This window comes from Physcomitrium patens, chromosome 6, assembly GCF_059467195.1.
Source record: "Physcomitrium patens ecotype Gransden chromosome 6, ASM5946719v1, whole genome shotgun sequence".
In the NCBI taxonomy this organism is placed as follows: Eukaryota; Viridiplantae; Streptophyta; class Bryopsida; order Funariales; family Funariaceae; genus Physcomitrium; species Physcomitrium patens.
This window is the reverse complement of record NC_143415.1, coordinates 11393709-11411521: the sequence shown is the minus strand read 5'-3', so window position 1 is coordinate 11411521 and position 17813 is coordinate 11393709. Positions and strand designations below refer to the sequence as shown.

Sequence of the window (17813 nt, the reverse complement as noted above, 5' to 3'; positions counted from 1 at the left end):
CTTTATATCTAGCAAATTATTTTTTATTCAATCATATTCATAGTAATTATTAGTTTAAAATTAAATGCATCTAAAATTGAACACTTCTTATTTCTAAACTAAGATGACATTTTATCAATAATATATTACTTTGTAAACTATATTTATTTTTGTATAAATTATACAACGTGCAATCAAAAGTTTCTAAAAGGAGAACGTCATTTAGACGACCATGTCAAGCTGAAAACAAATGCACAAGTGTGAGCAATCTCCACACAAACACACAAACACGTATATTTAAAGGATGAGTTGGGAGAAACCACCGCGGGTACAGGGCCCCAAGGGGAGACGACGCACCAACTGAAGATCACGAGAGAGCACAGATCGAAGAAAAGCGGGCATGGGCAGCTTTCAGTGCCCGGAGAAAACAATTGCAACACTGCCCTTACCTGGAAGGAAACTTTCTACGCTGCCCGCAGCGCGTGCGGAGGGAATCCTGCGCGCAATACCTCCACCAATCCCTCTGTCCGCACGGGAGGCGAAGCGAGGCCGGAAGATAGTTTAGATTCAGCGCCGTGCAATCCAGCAATCGGGTGAGAACGACTAGGCCTCATGTCTGCAATCGCACGCTCTGGGTTTCTATTGTGTCGCATCATCTACGTTTCTCTCAAATCTTACAAATCCGAGAATGGGTGTTTTGGGGGGGGGGGGGGTTGCAAAACCGACTGAGTCATCACCGGCTACAGTTTTCTACCCCTAGTCTTCTGTAATCCACCATCACTTGTAGGCGTAGTTGTAGATTCCACTCCCCAACGCTACCACCTCCCTCCTCCTCCTCCCTGCTTTCCCTACACGCTGCTCAGCTTCGTTACTCGACGACTCCAAAGGCTTTTTTTGTTTTTAATTTCAGAACGAGAATTATTCAACTGCAATGCGCTAGTGAAGGATGAAATTTGCTCACCCATTCCTTCTAAATGTGCGGGTTTGGTGGCTTGATGGAAGGGCGAGGGTGATTGAATGTTGGCGTTCGGGGAGGAGGTCGTCGCTGTGAGTCGCATGGTGTGGGTACTTTTCAATTTTTATTTTTGTTGTCCGTCTGCCTTCTGTCTGCCCTTCGCTCTTCCTCTCTTCGTTGTCAGTTGGGGAGTTAGTCAAGTCCTATTTCTTCCCGGGAGCTAATTGTGGGAGCGCTTGTTTTGCTTCACCATCGGCAGGTTGTAAAGCTCTCTGAGTCGGTTCGGTTTGGTATGAGAATTGGTTCCTGTGGGACTAGGATTTTGGCAGAGGACTCGTGGGGGATTGTGCCCCGATTCGGACTCCGGTTGGAACCCTTCTGGATGATTCCGTGTTGCATTGCAGTTTGGGTGTGGGTTGCGGAATTGAGAGATGGGTTCGGCTTGAGTACTGAGTTGGGAGCTTAGCGGCGACGTAATGATTGGGTTCTGCTTTTATTATTTGGTTTGCTTTGTTATTGGTGTGGTTAATGGTGTGTTCTCGAGTTTGGGCGTGGGCATTTAGCACTGGGATGCCATCAAATCCTCATTGTGTGAGTGCACGCATTGCCATGCTGCCAGAAAATTTGATAGTGTCCTGTGTGGGAGAGCTTTGGTGGAGGTATTGCGCGCAGGATTCTCGGGTCCTGTGTTACTCTTTTGTTGCTCCGTGTCGTCGCGGACGTTTCTTACAACAGGGCAAGGAGTCGAGTAACCCTAGATTAGTTAGACGAAGCTTTGGTTGTATGCTCAGTACCTGATTGCCTGACTTGAAGGGCGGCATTGTGATCGTCTAAATTGTGTGTGGAATGTTGTAGGGATTGGAGGCGAAGGGAGCGATTTGTTGTCTACGGTTAGTCTGAGACAGGTTTTAGAGTTGCGGCAGCTTTGTTATAGGAGAAACAAGATGGTTACAGCCAGGAGTTGAGAGTGTCATGGACGTAAACCCCCTCCGCTGCAATGAGTGCGTCACCACATAAGCCTCCTCCCAGGTATCGTCACAACTCTTGTTTTCCGAATCTCACAAACTTTCCTACTCAACCAAAATACATAGTGATTCATTAACTCATACGGCATTTGGAACGGTTTCGTTGAGACCCTCTCTCCGGGGGGCATGTCTAGACATCTATCGTGTAAGTAGCGTTCTTAAAGGGACCAATTTTGGAATGCACTATGCTGAGCTTGTTCTCAACCTGAGGAAGATTTTGAAAACAGTTGTCCCCTCCGCGTTGATAGTTTTTGTGGAGCTTCTTTTGAGGCTCAGTTAATCAACCTTAAACAAGTTGTGTCTTATCCAGCACTGAATCTGTACGGGGTGGATTTTTGTGCACACTCAAGGCAAGCTAGTAAGTAAAATGCACAGTTAAGAACATAGTTGAAATTCGTACCTAAGAACTGTCGGATCAGGTCTGCCTATTGTAGCTTGGGCTTTCGTCTATTATTGAATTCTAGACAATGATGCAGGCAGTATGTCCCTGTATTGTGGTTTTAGCGTCAGTAATCGACAACAAACTCGTGTCTTGGCTGCGTAACCATTCATCTGTGGAGATTCCAGTGGATACTCTTATTCAAGAAGCACTCTCTCAAGTTCTAAAGTTTTGACTTATGCTATTCTTGATGCTCTTCTTACTATTATTGCCTAATTTGACTTGCATTCACACTCGGGAGACAACGAGACCAATTACATCTTCATCAGGGACTGCATAAAACACAATTTACAACGGTTTAATTTGCAAATTCGATGATAAGTACACTTGATTTGCGATTATGAAATTCTTTCTTTGTTTTTTTGTGGTGCAGCAATGTCACTTGTCGCTACTGGGCAACATCAGGGACTTGCTTTTTTGGTGATCAGTGCAACTTCGCTCATAATCCTGCTGATAGAGCTGCGTCAGGAAGATCTGGTGAGTTGCACGTCTACCTCTTAGTAAAAACATGATTGCAGTGGTACAAGTTCCTTGATATATAATCATCGGTAAATTAGGTTTAAGAATGTTTGCGGTGGCATAATTCATAACTAGACCTCGCCGAACTAGGCACATGTATTCCATGTAGTGGCTGGGATTCCTCCAGGTTTTGTCACAAAGAGGTTTCTTTTGAAGAAGCCTGATCACTTTAGAACCTTACTTGGCTGTTTGCAGCTCGTAACAGGTTTTAAGTTTCTCCCCGTTTTTTGCATTGAGGATGCCGTATGTATGTTAATATAATCGTGTAGTGTACAAGATTATCATTTCAACTGAGACACTAACTCGTAACTGCAGTTGGTGGCAGCAGCTGGAATGCTTTAACTTTAGGCATTGCTTGTCTCTAACTTTTGTTGTTCCCCGGGTGTCTCAGTACCTAAGCGTGAGAAGGCCTGCAAAGAACTTCTTCTCACTGGTTACTGCAAGGTCCGTTTACTCAGAAGTGATCACCATTTCTGTGATGTACTAATGATTTAAGTAAATTAGCCGATAGGGTCATACCCGTCTTTTAGCCGTATAACTTGCTTTTATGTGGTGATGCTTGTCTCTTGATAATGTTTGTTATGATGACATTATTGGGGTGGTTACCTTTTAAGCTGGTGTTCCAGAATGAGAAAAATGGATGCGAATACAATCATGAGATTCCAGGCGTAATTCGTGCAGGGTAAGATTTTTTGTTATAGTTTTTATTGATATATTTTTGAATCCAGAAATGACCCTCTACACTCTGCGGTTGACATACTTTCAGAGTTTGTTCCGTCCAAACTCCAATTATAAACCTTTTTTGAAGACTTAAATGATGTCCGAACTTACAAGCTAGGCTCCATTGTTGATATGTTACTGAAGCACCCGCCTCGGTTTAACCTATATTTGAGTTTTTGGAGGCCATACTGTATGTCTATTCTGGCCCAATTACACTAGGCTCAAAGTGTAAATTTTCTAGGCAGTTTAGCCCTTACTCTCTCAAAGTTTAGTTCTCACAGGGGTCTCTAACAGACAAACCCAAAAATAATAAAAATATTTGATTGGAGATGTATGAACTGAAACTTAGACCATCTTCTGGTTTTCTGGATTGCTGCAGACCTCCTTCTGCATCCTCCTCAACCACTACCAACGTGGCAGCTTCACCAGTGTTTTCGTCCTGGCCGTCAACGACATCAACTACCCTTAGCCCGGGCAGGACAGCTGGTGAAACTCTCCTGACGAATTAATTATTACTGCTCTTAGATGTATACTAGCAGTCCGTCTCATATCCATATCTTTCCCCAACGCATCACCCTTAAGTCAGCATCATTTCACATACAACGTATCCATACACAATTTCGAGGAATGGGCAGGTTAATTACATATCTAAATTTGACTCCAACTGAGAGTATTGAACATTGTTACCCGCACTCGCTTCAAATTTCACAATACTGTGATTATTTGTCTGTACGCAGCTGCAATCAGGAATAATAGGCTACCGGTGTCTGCCCCAGCATTTGTTCCTGCAGCAGTGGCAGCAGCCCAGAGAGCCTCTTTGAGTGCTTGGGGTGGTGTGACCCCTGGTAGTGGGAAACGTACCGCGGTGACTTCACAAACCACCCTTACATCTACTTCTCCAACACAGAATGACATCATTAGTGTATCATCAGGTCAGACATCTGTTGATGCTCAAACAACCTCAGATTTAGCAGCTCTGGTTCAAAAAGCTGAAGTCAGGATAGCTCCAGTTACCGTTTCCAGTGGTGTGTCTGTTAGCACCCCGCTCTCCTCCACATTTAGCAATTCTTTGCTGAACGCACAACCCTTCATTCCTAGCCTTTCTTCTGCAAACAGTGGAAGCTCAAATGGGCCTACTCAAGGAGCAAGTGTCGGTAGTGCAAATGCAACACCGTTTGTACCATCAGGGGGATCAGTTGCCTCAGCAATTAGTGCTGCTCCATTTATACCAAGATCAAGGCAGCACCTCGTTACTGGAGCAACAACGGGAGGGGTACCAGCCAGCATTGATAGGGCTTTACAACCGGCTAATCAGTCTCTGGTGGCATTAGACGGGTCTGTACCCCAACAGCAACTTCAAATGAGGCAACAGCTGTCGCCACAAATGCAGCAGCAAATACAACATCAAGCTGCTGCTCAAGCCCAAGTGCAAGCTCAGGCCCAGGCACAAGCACAAGCACAAGCTCAAATGCTTGCCGCTGCAGCTCGCAGCATGGGTGGAAACGTGCTTAACAACAATCAGTACGTGGGGATGGAGGTGCCTATGGTCATACCTTCCTTTCGCTTGCCTGATGGGGACGATCCTGCTCTTGGCATGACAGCTATGTCTCCCCCTAATCCAGCGTTCTTGGCCAGGTGTGTCTATGATGTCAATAATGGGGATTTCTGTTACTTGCCTCTGTTTCTTTTTTTCTTTTTCTGACACCCGTATATTCTGTTAAGTTTTGTTGGCAAGTAATCTGTTAGGAATCAGTAATTGAGTTTACCTTCTCGAATATGGCTTCATCACAAGTTCTTGTGTTTTTGGCATTGAAATAATCTCATCAAATTAAGACGAGCTGTTAGCTCGAAAGAAAACATAATTCCTATTAATTTTGGGAACCTTGTTTGGAGAATTTGTGCTTGGTACATGGTCTACTTTAGTGCACAGATCAACATTTGGCTGTTTGGCAGTTTTTAGTTTGTTGTAACAACTGTAGACATTTCGCCGTAGGATGCTGACACTTTTTGATGTTGATGGCAATACGGAGTCAAGGTCTTGGTAGTTTGGCATTACCTGATGCAATTACGTTAGCATTGTCTGTGAGATGTATGAATAAACTTTATTATTTATTATTATTTTTCATAGGTTCCTTTTGCATTGCCACAACAAGTACATGATCCTTAGCGGTACTAGAGTTCTGTGAGGAATTTTTCCTTCAGTTTCTTAACTCCATACTTTTTGATTTCTGAAACTAGTCCCCTCACAAACAAGTCTTCCCGCACCTCATCCCCCTAATCAAAATATGATTATGAATACATGATCGATACATCTTGACTTTGTAGTCAAATCATATCTTTCTTCTCATAGCAATGGTTACGATACTTGATCTTGTTGGCCAGGGTTGGGGGTAGTGGGGATCTCTCTGTGCTCCCGCCTTCAGATGCTATGACTAGTATGGGAATTGTTGGGGATGAAAGTGGAGTCTTACAAGTGGATAGCAGTTCTCCGTTTGCTCACAATTACGGTGGGGGCCTGCCGTCTCTATCCTTTGTCAGGGCACAACTACATCAGCATATGCAAAACTTGCAGTTGCAGCAGCAGGTATTTCCTCTTGTTAGATGTGATGTTAGGTGTTTGCAGCTGCTCGGTGATTGTGGCTACCTTATCACAATCGTGTCTGAGCATCCTATTATTTCTGATTTTAGTGATATATTCCATGTTTTTCGCTCCAATTTCGGTTTCGTGTAGTTCCTTAACTAGTAGCTGACCATTTTGTATTATAATCATTTGTGTAATTAGAATTTTTGTTGATTTCAGCATCAGGTTTTCTCTGGCCAGTCATCGCTTTACTCTTTACGCCCACCACAGAGAACAGGGGCTCAAACTCCTGAGAAGCAGCAGCAGCAGCAAATGTTGAGCACACAGTCGGAGGTAGCATATTAATTGTTCCCTGTATCTTCAGTGGAGTTTTATTGGTATTTCTGGGAGAATGGTAATCTCAATCTTTTAGAAATGTGCCTGGAAGGTATTTTGAACCGCCTCGTCTCATAAGAAATTTTACTGACTGCAGCAACAATCTCAATCACCACCATACTCCTTACGGGTTTCACAAAGTTTAGGCGCCCAAACCGCTGAGAAGTCTCTATTTCTTGGTTCACAAGCGGAGGGGAGTGGCTTTGTGCCATCTTCATTAGCACTCCTTAGTGAAAAACAAGTGCAAGAACACATGAGTCCTTCTCCTGAAAGACAAGAGTCTGATCAGCTCTCTATGCAATCCTCAGAATCCAACGGTCCACAGCAGTCAACTCAGCAATCAGGGCAGATTCAAAATTCGCAGCAGCAATCATCATTAGAACAACACCATCATCAACAGCAGGTGCTCTGAAAGACAGAACTGTATTTTCTTATCATAAGCGTAGTTAGCTCACCTTGACTGCTTTAGTGGACGTGTTGTTTGTGCACAAATGAGGATTTTTTTTTTATTATTATTTATAGATCTACACTTGGTTAGCACTTATTTTTCATTTGCAAGTCGTGGTTATGGTATTCTAAATACCTCTGGGTCGGAGCTGTGTGATTAGGTGCAAATTCAGCAACATCTACAGCTACAGGCACTGCAACAACAGCAAATGCGTCATAGAATGCAGCAACAATCGCATCAATCGCAGCAATCGCAACAACCGCAACACTTTCAGCAACAAGCTCAGGTTCTATGCATGGGCTTCACATGATAAGATTAATAACTTCATTTTACACCTTGCCTGGAGGAGTTGCCCTGTTAGGGATGTTCTTTTGACTTGATAGAATCACGGGTGGAGGTAGCGCTAACTCTTCACCACTTTGTATCTTGGTTGAAGTTTCGAAGGAGTTGAATTTGGTTTGAAGTTGACAAACAACTTGAACCTCGCTTGTATTGTCAAGTCTAATTCAGATGTAGAATTCGAGGGAAATTTATTAGTTGCTTATTTTGACGACGTTGTGTTGTTTTTAGGGCCAACGGACTCTTTCTGGTACTGGCTACAGCCAGCAAAGGTTGCCATCTATGAGATCAGCTTCTCCAGTTTCTGGAGTTTCTACGGTCGCAGCTGCAACACATGGTGGAGCCACTTATTTCTTAGGCCCTGGCCAAGGTATCAGCAGTCTGTCACATGCATTTAGCTCACCGAATTCGCGCAATGAATCTCGTTCTGCGAGGAGCCAGTTTCCCGCTGGTACTGCACCCTTGGGGTCAAGGTTCATTTCAGATCAATTACGTGAGGAGCTCCGACGGCGCCACACTTTGATTCATGCCCAGGTATACACCTAAACGTAGACTTGAAGATGCTTACTCAACATTGATTAGAGCGCTTGTGTTATATGATGGAACATTCAGTCTTTTGAAGTAATCATCTGTGATCTTGGAATTCTATTCGAATATTGTGCACTAGAGGATAGAAAACACCCTGAGCACCCTTCTCTGATGTAGTCTTCATTTGTACATGCTCAACAAGTATTGTAATGATAACCAGACGGTCAACATTAGCTTCATGAAGCTTCTTATATCTGTAATGTGAGGAGAAAGGATATAGACTTGTTGAATAAAATTCCTCAATCGTTTAGATGCCTCTATCATAGGATATCTAGCCGTAGATGATGCTTCTCTGAGGGCGAAATTGTACTACGCTTGATTGTAGAGATGGAGTCTACTACTTACGCATTATTGGGGTGACAGCTGGACCCTGAGCAAGATCTTGTTGACTTACCGGAGATGGTGCAACGATTTCATTCTCTGTATCCCTTGGAGGATGTAAATCGTGATGATGACATTCCAAGTACCTCATTTGGTGTGAGGACGATGGTCTTTAAAGGAATCTCTTCGTTGGACGGTCAAGCCTATGCCATTCGGCGAATCGACGGCCGCCAGGTAATCACATTACACTATGTAAGTATGCACTTAAATTAATGTGCAACTTGTTCCGTGCAGAAGCCTGTGGGTTGCATTGATGCCCTCGTAACCGCTGCAAATTACTATGGTCCAATCCTGCATTCATACCTTGCTTATGTGACATTTTGATGTCCACTGTAATGCGTGTGTAGCGTATTTCTGACTAGAAAGGGCGTCCTAAATGCTATCATGCTCAGATAGTTTAAATGTTTTTGTAGCTCAGTATGCAAGAATAGATGATACGCAATTTGTGTTCTTACAGCAATGTATTCCATTTTTCATGTGGAGTTTCAAAGTACAATGCCTTTGTAACACGTCATTTTCTAACTCAATGAACTACCAAGGTTATTTAATTGATTATTTTCTCGATCAGTATTACTGTTTTGTTATTGCCTCTATGCCATAAACAGAATCAGTTGCACGCATTGTGCAGGTAATACCTACAGTGGAGCTGGCAGCTACAGCAATTGAAGCCGTGGAGCGTTGGGCACCTTTTACTCGGCACCCTCATATTGTTGCAATCAGAGAATCCTTCGTTAGTCGAGAAGTGGAGGATACTCCGGCTTTGTTCTTTGTGCATGATTATTATCCTGCTGCTTACACCCTTCAGTCAATGCATCTGCAACAAGAGCAAGCAGGTGGTGTTGTACATTTAACGGTAGGAGGACTACTTATAAAGCATCTTCGTCACTGTTGTACCATACACCCCTAATTCCTATTAGAACTCAACTGGAGTTAGCTTGAGCTGATGTCGATTAGATGAACTAATGAAGTCGACTTCAGAATCAGGAGATTGTTTCACTTTGTTGATTGATGAATATTTTATTAGTTTCCCTTGCCCGTCTAACTTATATATTCTGGTCTTCATCTAAATACTGCTCAGGGGCGTGTTTGCAGGTTAGTGAGGAACAACTTTGGAGTTATATGGTGCAATTGGCCACTGTTCTTCGAGCTGTCCATGGTGCTGGGCTGTATTTCCGTCCAGGCGGGCTGCATCCATCTAAAATTATTGTGACAAGCAAAGGTCGGATACGAGTATCTAGTGTTGGCATCCTTGACGTCCTACATGGTGACCCAGCAGATGAAGTTCGGGTGTTTCAGGTATAATTCATAATGATGGGACTTGCACGATTTCTAAACGTAGGAAAGCACCTATAGGTCTACGAGCTTCAGTACGGGAAATGTACTTGTTGTCGGGGAGGTGCACAGACGAACTGCAACTGTGAGTTTTCATAAAAGCTGTTGCAGATTTACGCTTTCTTTCACGTTCCTTAAGCTTGTCTGCTTTTGAACATTGCAGAAAGAGGACTTGGCAGGATGTGGACGTCTGGTACTTGCACTTGCATGTGGATCTACTGCAAATGCATCACTGGAGTTTATGGGATCTCATTATTCAAACGAGATAGTCCGAGTTACTCAGCATTTGTTGGCCTCATCTCCTGAGAAGTCTGAGGGAGTGGGTTTCAGCAACATACGACAATTGCACTCTTTTTTAGCAGATCGAATGTTCAGCGAGGTATCAGATTGTTTATATGTTTCTGCTTATTTGTTAAGCTGATTATTGTTGTGATTACAGTCCAGTTTTCCCTGGACTTTGGCTCTGTTCTCTCTATACTTAGATCTGTATAGCTGTATTGAGTTTTCTATAATGCTTCATGATTACGATGCGATCCACGTTAAACTTTATTTGTGGAGGTATGGAACAGTTTTGAATTAATATGTGGTTACTCGGATTCCAGTTCTTAATGAACCCAGTAAGTGGTACATGGCGAGCATGAAGGTTTTCTTGGCAAATGTTTAAGACAAGACATTGTATGCAGAAATATTGGTGGAAGCCAAAATTAGACTGTTCACTCGATTTTTCAATCTCTGCAGATCGAGAATGTTCATATGCAGAACGACGAAATCATGACCGAGTTGAGCAAAGAGGCTGAGAACGGACGTCTTTTACGCATCCTCGTGAAATTGGGAATGATGAATGAAAGGCCTGAGACGGACATGGATCCAGGGTGGTCAGAAAATGGTGATCGCTACTTGCTCAAGTTGTTTAGGGATTTCGTCTTTCACCAGGTATGTGTCTTATGGTAGAAAATGATCCTTGCTCAGATAATAAAGAGAAAAAAGAAACCCCATGTCAAGGTTTGTCCTTCACTTTCGGGGACATCTATGTCGAAAGACCACTATTTTCACACGAATGGTAAAGACTAACGACCAGTTGTTTTTATGAAACTATTGCTGGTTACCTTGATATTCATGGTGACTATACTAATCAATTATTCGCTTTCATTTGGTTGCAGACATCAGAAGAAGGAACTCCTGTTATTGACTGGGGTCATGTTATTGAATGTCTTAACAAGGTATACTCTCATCAACCACTTTCGATCATATCATTAAGACATCTGTCATGCAAAGTCTATCTTATCGTCTGCTAGTCTTTCGTCATTGTGCTTGTACTTGTATGATTTTGTCAGCCTCCAACATCAGTGACGCTTGACAGGTGGACAGGATCCATGCAAATAATTCTAATTAATTTATATTTGGGCGCTGACATTTCATCGAATTATATATCTTACTAGGTCGTCTTTAGGTGTATATTTTGTAGTATATTTTGTTAAAAGTCACAGCCTTGTATCTGTATTCCGGAACCTTGAACCTGGTTCACAATTTCTGTGGAATTATGACCATATTGTTGTTCTCGACATGGACAGTTGGATGCTGGAGTCCCCGAAAAGCTAATTTTATTGAGTCGTGATGAGCGATCAATGCTCATTGCTTCATATGCGGACTTGAAGCGATGCTTAGAAAATGTCTATCAAGAACTTCTTGCAAGGGTATGGCTGTTTTTACCTGCGTTCCCTTTCACCTGACCCACTATTCTCTTTGATCACATTTTCTTCAGTTTTGGTCAGTGTTTTTCCTGATGCAACATGAAATGTGCGACAAGCTTGTCTACAAACTAGCATTTTTCTTTCTATTATAATGCGCACCAATTGGAGATTGTTAAAGCTGAAGTATGGTTATTGCCGCAGTATTGCTAATTAGTCACCTGGTTCTGTCTGGCTTGGCATTGTAGGCATCCGGAGACAAGGGAAGGGTCGCACTGCCGCAGAGCATGCTTGTGCAATCACAAGCTCGCCTCAGTCAGAGGCTACATGCAAGTTGAGTGGAACAGTTGATCGGGATTTTAGATGGTCAGTAGTCGCTTTGACCAGTTCCTTCTCTTAGAGGCAGGGTTAGCCCTGGAGGTTATTTTGGCTAAGCTAACTGGAGTGATTGCATGGCATTGCTTAGCTAGGGAAGGAACTGATGTATCTCTTGAGTTTACTGCGTAGGACTTTCCATTGGTCATGTTGTAATTTTTAAACATGTAGTATAGTTGGTGTGAGTATTCTGTTCTCAGCTTGTAAAAATGGGTATTGGATCTTCAACACTTGGACACTTGCAGAACTTTAAGGAAAGTTCAGTTTGCAACTTAACTGACGTTCTCCCGTTTGCAGTTGGGTCAACTGACGCTAGGAAAACTCTTCAAATTTCCCAGTTCTTCAAATTTTCAAGCACCTTGTTAATTTTACGTTTGAAAGGGGAAAATTCCATATGTACAGTAATACGCCACTTGGAAAGAGCAAGTTGTGATTGCAAAACGAAACATAGTCCGTCCTGCAGCATAACAATATCCTCCTCCGTACATTTTGAAACGCATCAGTGATAAATTGTACGTAAAGTAAATATTATTGCATACAAATACACCTGTTATAGATCTTCAGTTGTTCATAATAGACGATTTTGTACAATCATGACAGTACGTACGTTACACATCACTTGGACTATTCAGCATCAGAGTCTTACTACTTCAGGGTAATCTTCCAACGCAGTCACAGCGACTATCAAGCGGTATGCCAGCAGACGTACAAGGAAATGGTGTGGTGATTAACAGTGATCATCATGTCCTCAAAGTTTCTAATTGTGGAATATGTTGAGCAGCTTCTCTCCATGCATCTTAACATTCACAAGAACAGTACCGTGCATCCTACGTGACAGAACACACGATTGCAGGGAAGAGCAGACGAAAGGAAGCATCTGTGTTCGACAAATTAGTAATGGCATTGGTTTTAGAGCTGGTGCCCATGGAGTCCCCTTCATTAGAGTCTCCTCCCTTGAGTCTTTTGCATTCTAAGATTTAGATTTTGCAAGTGGTTTTGTATGTTGCTTGATAGCTTTTATTTTAAAGATAAGTTTTGTAGTAGTACATGTTACTAAAATTATAAAGGGATTTATAAGAGTAGTGATTATTCCAAAACTATTGTTTAAAAATAAATGAGAGGCAATGGTTTAGTAGTAGGAAGTAGGACAAGCTAGGGATTTTTTGGTTTGATAATATTGAAGTTTGAAGACACTATGGCACAAAGAAAGAAGAAAATGCAAAGACACTATTTGTTTTTTTTTAATTAATTAATTTTGAAGGTATTTTATTATATAGATATATTTTTGTTTTATTCTAAAATTATTCTAAATTATTTTATATTACAAAATAGAAAATAGACATAGCTTGCAATAGAAACAAGAGATTCTTAGTAGTGGTTGTTATATAATTTTGTGCACTTGTTTTCTTTTCTTTATTTTTTGCTCTTGCTAATAGCAAACTTTGCCAATCTTTTATTTTTGTCTGTGCTTCTATTCAATTCAAAGAGCCATGCTGCCAATAATAACTTTTCAAAGTTTTTTGTTTTTCCTTATAAGGTTGTTTTGGTACACTTTGGAACTAATTTTTTACAAAATCTTCTTGCATAATCAAACCACATTAAATGATTTATTGCAAATTCATTTAATTCTAGCTTTTAATGTCATATGTGGTGATCCTAAAAATGGTACTAGAAGTTTTTAGAAGAATCAACAAAAAACTTAAATTTGAAAGTTCTTTTTTTTGATGATGTTATTTTTAAGGTATGTTTTTTAAATGCATAACATAATTTTTGTGAAAGTTTGGACTTACAAGAATCACCAAGTTACAAAACAAGGTATTGCTAAGAGGCCATTTATTAAGAAGACCAAACATGACAAGCACATCTCTATGGTTTGTTGTTGTACTAAAGAGTAGCATAATATATAAAAATAATATAAAATATTATGAAAATTTTTATTGTAATTAAAAATAAAAATAAAAATAAAAATAGATAAAATAAAATATTTATCTAATTTATTTAAGATTGTAGTTTAAGTTTAATAATTAAAGATAGAAGTTGTAGATAAGTGTATACGTAATATATAATTGAAATATGGAATATAAGTAAATAAATAAGTGCATGTATAGTATTTAGTTAAAATATAGAATATAGGCCATTCATTTTGGTATTGAATACTATTTTTATGGAATCAATATTGGTCAATTAGGCATTTTATAGTAAAATTATATAGTATTCAATTAAAAAATCATACAAAGTAATAAAAAATATTATGTAATCATATCTATCTTAAGCAAGTATATGAAATATCTAATATATTTTTTATAAATTAGTATTTTTTCATAAATAATATTGAGACATGTTTTCTTATATTTTTCATTCTTATTTATAATCAAAAGTCCTTCAAAAATTATTTTTCTATGAAGATGGTTTATTTTTTTAGTAAGATTTAAATTAAAGAAATCATGAAAATATTTTATAAGCAAACATAAATATGAATATAAATAGTAGTGATTTAAAGATATAATTTATATATTTGTTATTGTGTGACTTTTAAAAAAAAATTGCAACAATGAAGGTATTACTATCATTATCAATATATATTATTATCATAAGATATTATTATTATCAAAATTTATTATCAAAAAGTGAATTTTTTGCTCTCTTAATAGCCAGTATTGTGTGATAACACAACTATATGGTGAAAAATATAAATATGGATGTCATTATAGAAAATCCTATTAAAAAGATATAATTAAAAAATAAGGATAAAAAATAGGAATGTAATAAAAAACTTAGTCTTAATGCTATCTTTTTATAGAAGAGATTCTATTTATTTTATAGAACCATAAATGAGCCAAATCAAAATAAATAAGATAAGTAATTGATATAGACATGTTTAGGAGAAGATTAAAAATATATTTCAACAAAAATTATCCTAAAAATATGAAGAATTGATATCTAGATAGGACCAATTGTGAACCAAGGTCATAATTAGACTTTGAGGTAGAGTAATAGAACTTATTTAGGATTGATTAAGAATTTGATTAAGATTTGATTAAAATTTGATTAGAGATGATTAAAGTTTTATTAGAATTGGTCTAAGATTTAGAATTTGAATAGAGTTTGATTAGAATTTAATTAGGATTTGATTAAGATTTACCTAGGATTTATTTAAAATTTAATTAAAATTTAATTAGGATTTGATTAATATTTTTCTAAGATTTATTTAGGATTTATTTAGGATTTACTTAAGTTTTTATTTTTAATATTTTAAAATAATTATTTTTATTTTTTATTTTTAGTATTTCTTTAATGCTCTTGTTATTTCTTTAGATTTTTTTTAAAATTAAAATTTTTTTTTTTAGGATTTTTGTTATTTTTCTTTGAAATTAATTTATTACTTCTTTATGTTTCTTTTGTAACTTCTTTTAAATTTCTTTTGGATTGTTTAAAGTTTGATTAGGATTGTTAAGAATTATTTAGATTTTATTTAAGACTTTATTAGATTGATAGGAGTTTTTTGTTGCATTTCTACTTATCTTCTACAATTAGGTGCTTGGTGCATTCTCAAGCAAAAATATACGACATTAATATGTCAATTGATCAGCTATTGTATAACAAAAACAAAGAGTACTTGAACATCCTAAGCAACTAGTTTAAGCAAATAAAGAGTAAGAAAGAAGATGATTAGATGCCTTAGATAGATTAAAAAATGACTTGAATAATGTAGCACCTATATGTAATTGTTATACAATTAGACAACTAAGACAAAGAGCACATGAACATATTAAAGAATATAAAAAACTAATTGAACAAGAGATAGAAGGACATGGTATTATAGTTAATAAAAATGATAGTCTTAGTAAAGAAATAGCTCAATCTAAGAAACTTCAAGAAAATGCATAATAAAGGTGAATGGCACAAGATGAAGCAATTGTACATACATAATAGAAAGAAGAAACAAGAAAACATGACAAAATTAAGCACCTACAATAACTCCAAGGTTCTTTTGGAAATTAAAGAGTAGGATTTGATAGCCGACTTGAGAAAAACTTTTAAGTATCAATTTTATGTTATTTGAATTAATATTGAGATTTTAAGAGATTTTAAAAGTTAATGATGTATTTAGTGGGTTTAGATTTTGAAAAATAAAAATAGGTTTATAAATTTTAAGATTTTGTAAATTTTGTAGCATATATATAAGTGAAAATTAGGTAGTTTGTTATTGTGCTTGATATGAATGTATGTAAAAAAATTTAAGTCAATGAAGCAATTAGATTGAAGCACATGGGGGTTTTTGTGGATTATAATCTTAAACATTTGAGATTTAAGGTTAGTGAATAATTTTGAGATTTGATAATATTTGCTAATTGGATTGATGCAAAATTTAGTAAAAACAATTAAGACTTAAATATCTACACATAATTCTAATTTTTGAAGTAATTGAATAATTCAGTAAAGAAAAATTGATATTGAAAGATCAACATTCAAGTCAGAGAAGGAAGGCAGCCAATAACTAAGGTTTTGAAAGCTTTTCTTACAAATGGTAAGTCTAATTCTTTTTAAATTTCGTGTTCTTATTAATTATTTGTTGATTGAAGTCTAGATGAAATTTTAGTCAAGATTTATGGTTCAATTAATATTTATTGAAGTTTCAAATAGTTATAATAATTGATTGAAATTTACTTGGAATTTTCCTGGAGTTATTTAGGATTTAGGATTTCATTAAGATTTGTCTAGAATTAGGGTTTAAGATTTGCTTAAGATTTTTTAAGGATTTATTTAGTATTTATATTTTTAAGTATATTGATATTTTGATTATATTAAAGATTATATTAGGATTTATTTAGTATTTATATTATTAAGTATTTGATATGGTTTATATTTTTGATATTTTTCAAAGATTTTTTTTATTATATATATTTTTATTAAGATTGATTTATAATTTCTTCATATTTTTTTTGTAAGTACTTGAGACTTCTTTTGGATTTAATTAAAGACTGATTAGCATTATTATAATTTGATTTATGTTTATTTAGGATTCTATTAGAATTTTTAGGATCATCTTATTGCAAGTTCTATTTTTCCTTCTACAACCAGGTGTCTAGTGCATTCTCAAGCAAACTTCACATAATACAATAATATAATTGATTTATTAAATTGTAGAGGCAAGATTATTATTTAGAGATTACAAGGGATAGTTGGCTTTTCTTCCAAGGATCACATTATGTCCATAATCTACTAAGATTCTTTTTAAGTTGTAGCAAAGGCATTGTGTAATAGATGTAGGATTTACAATAGCTATTAATAAATTTCAAGGACAATTATTGAAGAATACAAGAATATACTTTAGAACCCTCATATTTGCATATAAATAATTGTATGTTGACTTTTACAATACTTTCTTTTAAATATGATTTAAATCATATATCCTAAAAATAATGATGATAAAAATACCACTATAAATGTTAATTAATTTTAAATTTTATAATTAATTTAGCTATTTAATTTTTTATAGTAAATAAAAATTATACTTGTCAATTACAATGAAGAAATCTAAATGATTATATATATATATATATATATATTCTTGTAGTCAATGTTTCTTTAAGAGTGGTCAATTTTTGACTTAGCAACTATAAATTAAACCTTTATAGCATTTTTGTAGCCAATGGCATGGATTTCCACTATATATACACACATATCAAAAAGAAAATCAATCACCAAACTAAATACTTATTGAGTCTTAGATATTTTTGTAAGTATATTCATGTTTGGTATACTTTAGAAAACATAATATTACTATTGAGTTTTTTTCAATGCTTTATGTGGATAATATAAACAAGAATATTGTCCAATAAAAATTGAACTTTTGACATTATAGTGACATAATATCAATGTAAATATATTTAGATGTAGTGACAAATTATCTGTAAAATAATTAAATTTCATTAATCAAGAAACCTGGTTTGCAATGCCTGATAAACTAGAAGTCAGATTAAATTTCCTTTCATGAATTTCATAAATATATTTTGCTAAATTCTTTTAAATTCATTAATTTCCACAAATCAATGATTGATTTACCCT

At 36.9% G+C, this 17813-nt stretch overlaps 1 protein-coding gene across 12 annotated transcripts; it reads left to right on the top strand.

Moving 5' to 3' along the window:
* The first annotated feature begins 843 nt into the window (after window positions 1–843).
* LOC112283597 (uncharacterized) lies at window positions 844–12020 on the top strand. Of its 12 annotated transcripts, none has more exons than XM_090251251.1 (21): window positions 862–1038; window positions 1194–1300; window positions 1790–1963; window positions 2772–2875; window positions 3309–3361; window positions 3544–3599; window positions 4017–4123; window positions 4375–5272; window positions 6176–6221; window positions 6438–6551; window positions 6691–6996; window positions 7202–7327; window positions 7612–7914; window positions 8332–8523; window positions 8978–9202; window positions 9442–9645; window positions 9845–10060; window positions 10420–10614; window positions 10842–10901; window positions 11253–11375; window positions 11618–12020. In XM_090251251.1, exons 3-21 carry the CDS (start codon window positions 1932–1934, stop codon window positions 11705–11707), a joined length of 3450 nt encoding a protein of 1149 aa, XP_090107377.1. In that variant the 5' UTR covers window positions 862–1038; window positions 1194–1300; window positions 1790–1931; the 3' UTR covers window positions 11708–12020. The 12 variants fall into 12 exon arrangements, with proteins under 12 accessions (XP_090107374.1, XP_090107377.1, XP_024378276.1 ...); XM_090251245.1 differs by having other exon boundaries at window positions 918–1038; window positions 6020–6221; XM_090251248.1 differs by lacking the exon at window positions 1194–1300 and having other exon boundaries at window positions 844–1038.
* Window positions 12021–17813: the final 5793 nt, after the last annotated feature.